The sequence below is a fragment of the Capsicum annuum genome, chromosome 1, assembly GCF_002878395.1.
Source record: "Capsicum annuum cultivar UCD-10X-F1 chromosome 1, UCD10Xv1.1, whole genome shotgun sequence".
NCBI lineage: Eukaryota > Viridiplantae > Streptophyta > Magnoliopsida > Solanales > Solanaceae > Capsicum > Capsicum annuum.
Genome location: NC_061111.1, coordinates 1773065 through 1785463, shown reverse-complemented (window position 1 = coordinate 1785463; position 12399 = coordinate 1773065). Strand labels below are relative to the sequence as shown.

Below are 12399 nucleotides of genomic sequence, written 5' to 3'. Positions count from 1 at the left end.
TAAAACGTAAACATCATTTAATCGAGATATTATGATAAACTAGACATGTTATTAATTATTTTTCTTAATCAATGTGTCGTCTCAATTTGGGACAGGTAATTTAGGATGGAGAAAGTATAATCTCACAAAATGAAATCTGAGATTCTAAGGAGAATAGAATGTGCACATGTCTCTCTTACCTCGGATACAGAGAAGTTGTTTCTTATTTACCTTCAGTTCAATGAAAAAATAGTACTTATACAGTAATTCAAAAAAAAAAAGTAATATAAGTACAAGAAATAACAAAAAATAAACACAAAGAGAGAGTAGGTAATAGGACAGTAACTATAACAAAATAATCTGATTGTCAAAGTATAAGAATACTACAACAACTAATATGAACGGATAACAAGACAATGTGTTGCTACCTGCTAACCTTCTATATTAATTCTTGTCTTGCACGATCTCTTATCTGAATTCATGTCCTTGATAAGTTGGAACTTCTTTGATCAATCTCTCTCCTGAAATTATTCATTGTCATCCTCTTAAACCTTCCTATCGAGGTATCCGTGCATCTTCTCTTTGTTCTACACATATCTGAATGATTCTAGTCTTGTTATCTGTACCTTCTCCTTCAAGAAGTTACTCTTATTTTAGAATTTAAGTTACACTATCAAATAAGTTTTACATGTTGTACAACAAGTAAAAGTTACATAATAATGTACAAAGAAAATATACTAACGACATATCAAACTTAAATTCCTCATTTTATTACTCATTCATATATAATTTACTCTTTTATTAAATATAGTCATTTCTCAAAATATATCAGATTAACAGTAGACAAATAAAAATGAACTACGATAACATAATAAATGTACCAATACAAGTGGCAGTAGAAATTGTGTACTTACAAAAGTTGGAGGAGTAATTAATAATTTGTAAAATTTAGGTGAGGAAAAGGGATCATAGGGGCCCACCCATTTGAATAATTCCGTTACCGGCACCGTTTAAGCTCCTCCGTTAAACACCCGAAACGTGTACTTCCACGTGACGTTGACGTGTCACCGTCATCTATGGCTTCGAAATTTGAGACAGTCACTAACTTTTTACTTGTCACACCATTAATTAATAAAATAATCGTAAGAATTATTAGTTTTATCATAATATTTCTATTAATTGGTATTTATTATTATTTTATTAAAAATAATTTTAAAAACAAATAATTGACGATAATAATAAAATAGAAAAAAAAATGACAAGTACAATAACAATAATATATTCGATGTATTCTCATAGAGTGACAATACAACAAAATAAAAATCTAATTATGAAATAACTGACAAATAAAAGCGACCAAAAAGAATACTTTATATAGTTGAAATTTAAAGTTTACGGATGGTGAACTGTCTTTTATGTTGATTACAGTAACATTTTTTAAATTGGTGTCTATTAAAAATAATTTTTCTACTCACAAAAATAAAAATAAAATTTATTTAAATCATACTCTCCATCGAACGCATAATCTTCATAGTTATTAATTTGTATCATACATTTTTTTCCTATCATATTATTTAAAATAAAGTGAATAGTTGAACATCTTACTTAAACGTGCAACAACACTATGTTCTATTAGTAATATTTTAGTTACATATTAGTAGTAACAAAAAATTAAACAAGCTAATCTCATTGAAGAATCTATTTTCTTTTATTTTGACTAAGTTTAGAGAAGCATGACACATGACATTTTTTCCTTTTAGTCATTGTGACTTTCTTGCTTTCTTTCTTTATTTTGTTGAACAAATTCAATTGAGACTTTTAGGAGTTAATTAGTCCTTTTTCGATTAGTTGATTAAAAGTGCTCCCTTTGTTCCAAGTTTATCTGGGCTGTGCAAAAATCGAACCGACCGATAAATCGAATCGATAAAAATATTATTGGGTTATTAGTATTGGGTTATCGAGTTAACAATTTTTTATTGATTTTATAAAAAAATTTATTGGGTAAACGGTTCAATATCGGTTTTAGGTTATTGGATTATCGGTTAAACCGATAATCCAATAAGAATACACTAAGTTATTGTTTTATCCCTATTTATGTTATATATTTAAATCTCTCTCTTTATCTATCTATCTATCTATCTATCTATCTATCTATCTATCGCGATAGATAGATAGATAGATACGTGTATGTCTACAAATTATATGCGCTACTAATTCATAATTCAGTGATTCACAAAATATTAACCTATTCAGAGCAACAAAGACACAATATAAAGTTCGGTTATTATCGTAATAAAAAACTTGAAGCATTTATAGCTTTCAATAATTAGGATTCAATTTTTTTGCTAACTAGCATTCAGTTTAAGTTTGAAGATTCTTGTAAACTAAAATGCATTGCGTAGGTTTTGGCGGTAATTAAGATTTCATTTTTTTTATGTTAGTTGTTAATATTTCTATTTTATAAGTATTCTCTTATTGGTTAAACAGAAAATCAAACCGTTAAGGACCAAAAACTGATAAACCGAAATCGATAAGAAAATATCTTATTGATTGGTTATTGGTTTTACATATTTAAAAATTGAAAACCGATAAACCGAATCAATAACACGTAAAATCAAACCGAACCGACCGTTGCACACCCCTAAGTTTACCTAAGTTGACTTGGCATGAAAGTTAAAGAAATAATAAACTTTTGGTTAAAAGAATATCATGATTACAAACAAAAAAATATGTAGAATATATCAAAATGTTCTTAAGTTTTGTGATGTTAAATATATTATCTGAAAAAACAAATTAAAGGGTCGTCAGAAAAGGGAAGTGACTGTGTCACATTCTCTTTAACTGATTTAAAGAGGTAAGTAATAAGATAAATAAATTGAAATGTAAAATATTTGAACAAAAAGAGATCAATTTATAGAAGTGTCTTTTATAAAATATTTATTGCTGAGTTTGAAATAAAATATATAGTTGGTACTTTCTAGTACCTGTGCATTTGTGAAGGAAAAACACTAATTATATCTAAATGATGTAATTATGTTCTTTCAATTTCCTTTTCTTTCAAAAAGTGGAGGCAACATACTTTTCCATCCATTATAAAAATTAACTTAACTACTTGAATATTTTACTCTTCATTAATAATTTTTTTCAATATTTGAATATTCCTTTTTTTTTTTTCTTCTGAAAAGGCTAGATTCATGGGACTTTTTTGGATTAGTACTCTATACCAGCTTCCTAATCAACTGAAATTTTTTTATATTTTGTCGTGGAAAAAATGGGTCAATTACTTCTTTTTCACCCTAACAAAATATATTTAATTTATTATTTATGCATATTGACTAATATAAATGTAAATTTAAATGTGAAATATAGGTTTAGGTAGGGGACATTAAGATACTGAAACACTCTTGGAATGTATGCCTATATTGATAGATATAAATATATATAGGTGTTTTTTTTAATATATATTCCTAATAATTTAATTAATTTTTGCTCCATTATGGAACCATATTAAACTAAGGTTGACCATAGTTTTTTTTGCAACATTAATTCTGTCTAAATTCCTTTTGTTAGCTTAAAGTGTACTTTTTCTTCTTACAAAATGCATATATTCTTTTGGTCTTCACTTTTATTATTTAGTAAAATAATATAATAATTAAAAGAGAAGCATGATTCATCACTACTATTTGTCTAAAAATTATTTGAAGTGGACAACTCGAAAGTACATTATATTAAAATGAAAAATTTATCTATGCCAACACCTATATTCTTAATCAAAAAGACAATTTATAGTACTATTAAGGTACCCAAAAGGCAACTTAATTAGTTAACTTAAAATCTAATTTGAAGCAAATGATTAATGAAAGAGATAGACCAGCTTAAAATGATTATGGAATTATGAGATATTAAGATTTTAAAAATGAAGAATCAAAGAATTCCAAGTCAGCTTTGGCTAAGCATCCATGTGCAAACTCAACTAGCATAAATATTAATTCAACAATATTTTTGTAAATATGAGTTTATAATTTTATATAATTGAAACTTGGTGACCAAAATATTGATTTCAATTTAATTCGTTATTCATAAAAAAATTAAGCATCGAAGGCAAAATATAAATGTGTATATACATAATTAGGAACAAAGATATTTCAAGTAGAATGGAAATAACTTTTGTGATGGACAAGATGAGAAAAATAAAATTAATTTCGATGGTTCGGAGATGTGAGAACGAATGAACACATAGCCCAGTAATGAGGAGAAGTAAAGATAGCTCGAAAAAGTGTTAAAGAGAGGTGATTAAACAAAACATGACATATTTGCACCTTATTAAAGACATGATTATAGACAGAAGGATACCGATGGTCTAAGATTAGCGTGTAGAAGGTTAATATATATGTACTCAAGAGTGTTGTCTAGTTTTGAATATCGATATTAATATTATTATTATTACTCTTCTATTATCTTATTTTTTTGATTTTCTTGGTCTTTTTCTTTATTTCGATTATCGTATTATTTATTATGTCATTATTCTTTTCTTCATTATTTTCGACATGCCGTCTCACTACTACATTGCCTTTTTAAACTTTGTTTAATTTGAAATGATTTACTTAAGCCGATGATTTTATGAAACCACTTATTTACCTTCAAAAAGTAGGAACAGCGTCTCCTAATATACCTCTCTCTATACTTTACTCGTGAGATTACACTAAATATATATATATATAATATATATATATATATATATATGTATGTGTATATATATATATATAGTGGTACATACATATTATGACAAATTATAGTGTGTATTATTGTATTTTTCATCCAGTGGTTTAAAAATATTTGGTCTACATTGGGTGGATTGTCAGGCTGTGAATCTTAATGCCCTTTCAATTGTAATAGAGACAATATCTAAGAACATTATTAAGGAATTAATTAGATGAGTTTAATATTATTAGTAATTAAATTACGGACGTTTAATTAGAAATTAGAACTAATATAATATCCAAATCATAATATGCAACACCACTCGTGTGCACGACTATACTTTGCCTGGATTAAACTACAAAGTTTTAATTAATTTTTTTTGTTCTTCAATAGGGCTTGCACGTGCCATATTTTATGCTGAAAAAACAGTTACTGTAATATTTTTTTTTGCTTAAAAAAGGTATCTTGTTATTATTTAATTAATTAATTATTGAATAAAATTCCACAATAAAAGACATAGGTCACAGTGCCCCATACACATAAAGCCAATGTAATTAAAAGAAGATACAAACAGCGCTTTATTTGCTTTAAATTAAAAAAAAAAAATCCACTTTCTTTTTATGGGAAATATTTAAAAAATTCGATTAATAATTAATTAAATTCAATTCATTGAATTTTAAGTCAGTTTTCTACGCTGTGAATTTGTCGCTACGAGAGATAACGGATTACTAATTTCAGAATTAATTTTACAATATGTTTGATTGGGAAAAAATGTACGGAATAACTCATCCCGTGATTAGTTATTCCGAGATTATAAAGTTATTATTATCCGTTTTTGAGAGTGAAATAACTAATTTTGAGATAGTAATCCCAATATAATTAATCCCGAGATAACTAGTTTCCCAACCAAACGGCCCTAACTGCATAAATATAAATGGAAATAGTGAAAATGGTGATCTTATAGTAATAGTTTTTGGTTCATAAATATACAGTAAACATAGATTTATTGCTATTTATATGTGGAAGTAGTAAGAACGAAGATTCCATTTTTGGTGCACTGAACTTATTTCTGAATTTAATTCCTTGCTAATATTCATGTACTTTTCTTTTTGCACTTATAGTGTTCGAGTCAACTTATTCATTCTTCATTTTTCGCCTGTTCTATCAAAGTTCTAGTCATTTAGTCCAAAGACGGAGTTATGTAGTGCTAACGGGTTCAATTGAATCTCATTCTTTGATAAATTCAATCGAATATAAAATTTATAATCCCGTTACATATTCTGACTTCATCATTGCCTGATACCTGCCCACCAAATTTAGATAGGTGGTGGTTTTTTTGTCTTTTTGGTGCATTTATGAATTATTATTGATCTTTAAATAACCATAGGGAGAAAAATTGGTGTTGGGATTTGTTGCATTCGAGTTGACTTAAATGTTGGGTTTATCATTATGAGGTTTTGAGTATGGCAAATACAATAAAGAAGAAATATTACATTCTTCCTTTTAATTTTATTTCAAGTTTAGTCGAGAGTGAGCTTTATGATTATCTCTTTTTTTAAGAAATTGAAATTTGACTATCGGATATGTCCCCTGATCTCCTTGCTCGGGATATTAGAGGTAACTTCGTTATTATTAGCCGATGTATTCACAATTTCTTGTACTAATTTCTCATGACATATATTACTGTAGAGTATTGTTAAGGGTATTGTATCGATACATAACTCTTCAATAGAATTCATTAATGTCAGAACTCATTAATGCTTAGCAAATTCCATATTATACAAGGAGACGTATTGTTTTTGCTAATTTGAATTGAAGGGTGATATAAAATCGATCTATTTCCGACATCATATCCATAGTCAACACTTCCAGCTTCGTACCAGGATCACGACTGATATCGTCACTAGCAATAGACGAAACAAGAGGAGATCTATATACTAATCTGTTTTTTCTTTTTAATCAATTCTTTCAGAAATATAAAAATAAAGAATGGGAAAACTAGATATTTGAGAAAAGAATAGTAGTAATGGGAAGGTCATGTTGTTATACTAGTACTATTTTGCTTTGGGATTAGTTCAATTATATTCATTGCTTTGTATATATTGCCATAAATGAGTATGGTAGAGCAATACCTAATTCTTTTTCACAACTCTAGTGTGTTTACTTTCTTACATTAAATATCAAACTACTTTTGCAGCTAAATTCTAATGCATTCTGCAAAAATATATTTTCAATTACTTCTTGTTATAAATTACACTATCAGCATAGACGTTGCACATCTTCAATGCTCTATATTTCATTAATTTGATCGATGAACTAAGTACTACTAATGAAAATGAAGAGGAACTAAAGTACTATTTACCTTCTATAGTCATCCTTAAGTATATTTATCTATTTTAAAAAGTTATAGTCCATACTAACACAAGTCCTGAGTTCAACCATTTGGTCAACCTAATCCAAAGCTACTGGTTCGGGTGAATCCATATGTTACCCTCTATAATTGCCCATGAGTTTATCCTTCTATTTTAAAAAGTTACGATCCATACTAACACGTGTCCTTGCAGCCACAAACTATAACGTGAGAAAGCTCAATCACTTAGGTCTAGCTGAGATAGGTACTCCTTCTAAGTGCAATAAACGTTTCTACCCTAGGCCATGAGCCTTATTGGTCACTAATTGAGATCATCTTGGTATATGTTCATGTGGTATATGGTCACCAAGCTATGAAATGCAAGGAGAGGAAACTAATTTTGGTTTACAACTGATATGGACTGACCCAATACGAGATACTTGGGCTTGCAATTAGGCCCATCTACTGATTTTAAGCAAAGGAAGAGTTCAATTCCGGAAGAGCTTTGGGCTGCTGCTTCTGTATAAGGATCATTCAACTTTTAGAAGCCTCTCAACTAATTGTGTTGGATTGATTGGCCATTTTGCCTTGAAAAATATATTCTTTAGGAAAACAAACTCCTTGAAAATAAGGGAAATGATCGGAGAGTTTAGGGTATACTACCCAAAGACCGGCTGAAAAGTGATCAACGACTATATATTCAATTTAGTTCCACAAGTAGAGTCTGAAGAAAGTAAGACGTAGTCACACCTTATTCATACGTTTACAATGTAGAAAAGCTGTGTGCAATAGACCCACGGTACACTTCTCTACAGTGCTGGTTTGATTGAGGGAAAAAGCCAACTACCGCATAACCCTCGACAGTGAGACTTGAGAGGATGGGAGAGAACCAACTCAATCAGTTCAATCGATTATGGTTTATGGATGCTTTTGGTACGAAGAAAAATATTCTCTAATAATTTCTTATATTTGGTAACCAAAATGTGTTGAAAAAACACTTTTTTTTAAGGAAAACCAACTTATTCCAAGTTCATGTCTCCTACCCATCCAACCAAAAGCTCACTTCACCAGGAAGTTTGGCACCCTTGACTATCCATTCCCCGTCGCGTCCCACAACCAAAGGGTATAGGCTAGATAATATATAAACGCTTTTGGGATAATATTTTTCGCTTACTTACTCAACACCAAAATATATGTAAGAAAGCGACTTGTTTTTGAAGAAACATTTTCCTTCATATTACACACACCCTACGTGTGTGATCAAGAAGTGCATATGCAAAGGGTTAAACTGCTCAATTTTTAACCCATCCAAAGAGTTACATCACCGTTGGATTTTACAAACCAAAAGGAAAAATTTAAGTGTTTCAAGAGCCAGCAACACAACCGTTCCATTTGAACAGATTATGCCATAAGAGAACATAATCCTAGCACATTTCTAATAATTCCCAAAACACAGAGGGAGAGGAGACCCTCTAGACACATCGCAACAGCAACTAACCCATGGCGTACTTTTGGGTCCAGCTACGAGCAGTTGTTTCATACTTGTTTCGATCAGTCTTGTACATATGCGCAATCTCTGGCACCAAAGGATCATCAGGATTGGGGTCGGTTAGCAGAGAACAGATGGACAGCAACACCTGCAAAGGAACAAATACAGAATAAACATGCCAGCTCACACTTGATCGATGTGAAACAAGGAACAATGAATATCTATTTTATATGCTAAGAAAAGCGAACTTCAACTGATGCAAGAGCTTCATTCATAACGAGGCTAATTGTAGCTGGTAGCCGTTATTTACTTCAATCTGAAATATCAAAGATGTTCTATTTATATAATAAAATACTAGAAATGAAAGGCAAAGCATTAGATGAATCCATTTTAATCGCTTATGTTTGACTCACTTGTGTTACCTAGACCGATAACTAGATAATCAACGGGTTAAAAGTCATCATAATCATCCTCCAATATACATTTGACAACATTTTAATGATCATATCTCTTGAGCACTCTACCCAAACAGGGATGGAAAAAGATTAAATCAGCATGAGAACAAATACAGGAAATGAACTTCACCTTGGAGATTGTAAGAGCTGGGCTCCACTGTTCCTTCAGAATGTCAAGGCAAATGCTACCATTGCTGTTGATATTTGGGTGGAAAACCTTTGTCCTGAAAGCGACCTGCACATTCATCTTGTATTAGTCAATAAGAACTACACAGATTCATCATAGAATCGCAGATAAATATAATAAGCTACCTGTCTACATAGTTTCTACAAGAAATTCAGTTACCTTAAAACAGTTAAATGGCAAGAATCAATATGGAAAAATTTTCAGCTTTATCAAAAGCAATGCACATATATGCCACAGATGATTTAATATGCACAAATATATCTGTTTACACAATGATACTGCAAAATTACAAGCAAAGAAAATGATTGCATCAATAGTTCTGCAAAAGAATTTCTGCACAATTTACCAAAATTAGGAATTTCTCAAGAAAGTCATCAAAAATTGTGTATACTTCATGCTGTAGGTAAAATACCTTGGGTGGCTTGAATGGATAATCTGGTGGAAAATGAATGGTAATGAGAAACAGCCCACCGGTGTAGGGACTGTCAGGTGGACCCATAATCGTTGCCTGCCAGTGAAACATATCTTCACCAACGGGGCCTAATATAAACAATAGGGGCAAGAACATAACCATTAGAAATCGCCAAATGCAGTCCTTGGACAATTTTTCACATAATATTTGGGTACTCGGACTTAATACAGCAACATTTACATTAGTTTGCCTAGAAAAGGCACAGAAGATAAAAGCACACAGAACTACAGAACCACTTTCCAGATGCAGACTATAAACGCGTCTCAAGCATGAGCATGGAGATCGTAAGCTTGGGAAGAGGTACCTCGAACCTATGCAGGTAATTCCAAACTTTAGAACCTTATTCCCTGAAATTCTAAGCCTTTCCCAATACAAACCAAAATTTATGTTTCTTTTCTGACTCTTCCAAATCTTTCTACCAAGCGAAAATGTTCAAGGACTATAGTTTTTACAGGGTAGAGAACTAATAAACACCAAAAGATCATACTTTACTATACTTACAAATTACTATCTCTACAAGATAGAGGTAAGGTCTGCATGAGTTCTACCCAGACAAACCTTGTGGAATTACACTGGGTAAGTAATCGTTGCTTACCAGTGGCGTAGCCACACGTAGTCCATGGTGGTCGGTTGAACACCCTTCATCGAAAATTATACTATGTACATAGTAAATTTTATGAAGTATACGAGTCAAAATTATTTTTCATATGTATATATTAAATCTTGAGCACCCTTAAAGAAATTTCTAGCGCTGCCACTATTGCTTATGTACCAAACACATCCTAAGTGGAAAACAGTACAGCGGTGCCCATTATGCACTGAGTTCAAAAATTGGAATCAAGCTGATTTCAAGATTAACTTTTATTCATAACCTGTTCACCTAGAACCTCAACAACATGCCCGGACACCGCGGTTACCGGAAAAAAAAAAGAACCTCAACAACAACATACCCAGACCTTAACCTTACAAAATAGCAAGGCCGTTTCCGGTAGAACTTCAGCTAGAACCCCAAATAAGCTAAATCCTCTCATTTTCAGCTAAAACAAAAATCATGTGAACAACTTACAGAACTTGACTTTTTTCCACCCAAAAAACACAAAAAGAACGAGGAAAAAACATTGAAAAATGTACGATCACATCGGACATGGACTAAAATGACAAATCTAAACAAAAATCTACTAACTTCACAACAAAAATGAAGAAACACAAGCTATATCAAAAGAAGGAAAAATAAAAACAGAAATTTAGAAGGTTCTAGAAACATCTAACCCCCCCAAAAATAAGGTTTCTAGAAACAAAAAATGTGCGATCATAGACTCGAGCAGCTAAAATGATAAAGCTAAGCAAAAACCTACTAAAATCACCAGCAAAATGGAAAAACACAAGCTATAACAAAAGCAGAAAAAGAACAGAAACTTAGGAAGGTTCTAGAAACATCTAACCCATAAAAACGAAGTTTCTGGAAACAAAAATGTGCGATCATCAGCTAGAATGATAAATCTAAGCAAAACTCTAGAAACTTCACTAGCAAAACATGAACAAACGCAGAAAAATTTAGGAAGGTTATAGAAACAGTTAACACAAAAAACCGAAAGTGCTAAAACAAAAATGTGGGATCATATACGAGAGAAGCTAAAACGATAAATCAAAGCAAAAATCTACTAAAATCGCAAGCATCAAATGAAAAAAAAAAAAATATATATCAAAAGAACAAAAATAGAAAATTAGGAACGTTCTAGAAACATCTAACCCAGAAAAACGAAGTTTCTGGAAACAAAAACGTGCGATCATCAGCTAAAATGATAAATCTACGCAAAATTCTAGAAACTTCACAAAGCAAGAGATGAAAAAACACAGAAAAATTTATGAAGGTTCTAGAAACCTCTTAACACCAAAAAAGGAAGGTTCTAGAAGCATCATACCAGCGCTGCAAGAAGTAGGAGGATCTTTCTGCAAATCCTTAAGCTCTTTCAGAATCCTCTTGGACGCCATCTTCCACCAAATCCCTAAAATTAAAAAAAAAATAATTAAAGAATCAAAAATCAACTCTATATATAAAAAATAAAAAAATAAAAATTGATGCAACTGAAAAAATATATAACATAGGAAAAAATGGAGATGAATTTTACCTGAGAGATCCTCCTACAAAAATTGCGATTTTTTCTTTTTTAAAGAATTTGAGGAGTGAAGAGTATTTTGTTGAATGAAGGAGCTTATTTATAATGGTAAATAAAGGCATTTTGTATATTTGTTGGCCAAAATTTCATGTTACGTCCTTATTAGTTTGAGTATTTGGCATTTTGGTTCCTGTGTTTCTTTAACATGTGGCAAATAGGTCCAATATGTGCATGAGTTTTAAAAAGTATTTTACAATTTGCAAAATTGATTTTTATGGAAGATTAATAATGTGTTTGGATAATTTTGAAGAAATTGATAATAAACTTAGCTGGAGTTTAGTCATAAATTATGGATCAGATTTTTAAAATATATGTTTGAATAATTTTGAAGAAATTGATAATAAACTTAGTTGGAGTTTAGTCATAGATTATGGATCATAGTTTTAAAATTTATCTTTAAATATTTATTTGACCATAACTTTTGATTAAGATTTTACGAATCTAACTTCAAAAAATTTTCAAATTTCAAAAGTTAGATTCTAGGAGAGGCAAACTTAGGCCTCAAAAATATTTTAGACCCCAAATTTTGAGTCATATTCATATTGGGCAATAATTAAGAGTTTGATAGCAACTGTTTCATAATTATATG

The 12399-nt window shown here is 30.7% G+C and overlaps 1 protein-coding gene and 1 non-coding gene across 2 annotated transcripts; both read right to left on the bottom strand.

Annotated features, from left to right (window-relative positions):
• Positions 1 to 7213: 7213 nt before the first annotated feature.
• On the bottom strand, positions 7214 to 7378 carry LOC124892290. The gene has a single exon (XR_007050170.1). It is a non-coding gene; the product is annotated as a U1 spliceosomal RNA (small nuclear RNA).
• A 926-nt stretch (positions 7379 to 8304) lies between these two features.
• LOC107855303 (SUMO-conjugating enzyme UBC9) lies at positions 8305 to 11904 on the bottom strand. Its single transcript, XM_016700298.2, has 5 exons — positions 11763 to 11904; positions 11556 to 11639; positions 9574 to 9701; positions 9105 to 9209; positions 8305 to 8667 (listed from the first exon to the last, which is right to left on the bottom strand). Exons 2-5 carry the CDS (start codon positions 11623 to 11625, stop codon positions 8524 to 8526), a joined length of 447 nt encoding a protein of 148 aa, XP_016555784.1. The 5' UTR covers positions 11626 to 11639; positions 11763 to 11904; the 3' UTR covers positions 8305 to 8523.
• Between the last annotated feature and the right edge of the window lie 495 nt (positions 11905 to 12399).

Coding starts and splice junctions, on each gene's coding strand:
- LOC107855303 (XM_016700298.2), bottom strand. CDS start 11,625: ATGGCGTCCAAGAGGATTCTGAAAGAGCTTAAGGATTTGCAGAAAGAT. Junction 9,702..11,555: donor TCCTACTTCTTGCAGCGCTG/GTATGATGCTTC, acceptor TGTTTATATTAG/GCCCCGTTGGTGAAGATATG. Junction 9,210..9,573: donor ATCCATTCAAGCCACCCAAG/GTATTTTACCTA, acceptor ATGAATGTGCAG/GTCGCTTTCAGGACAAAGGT.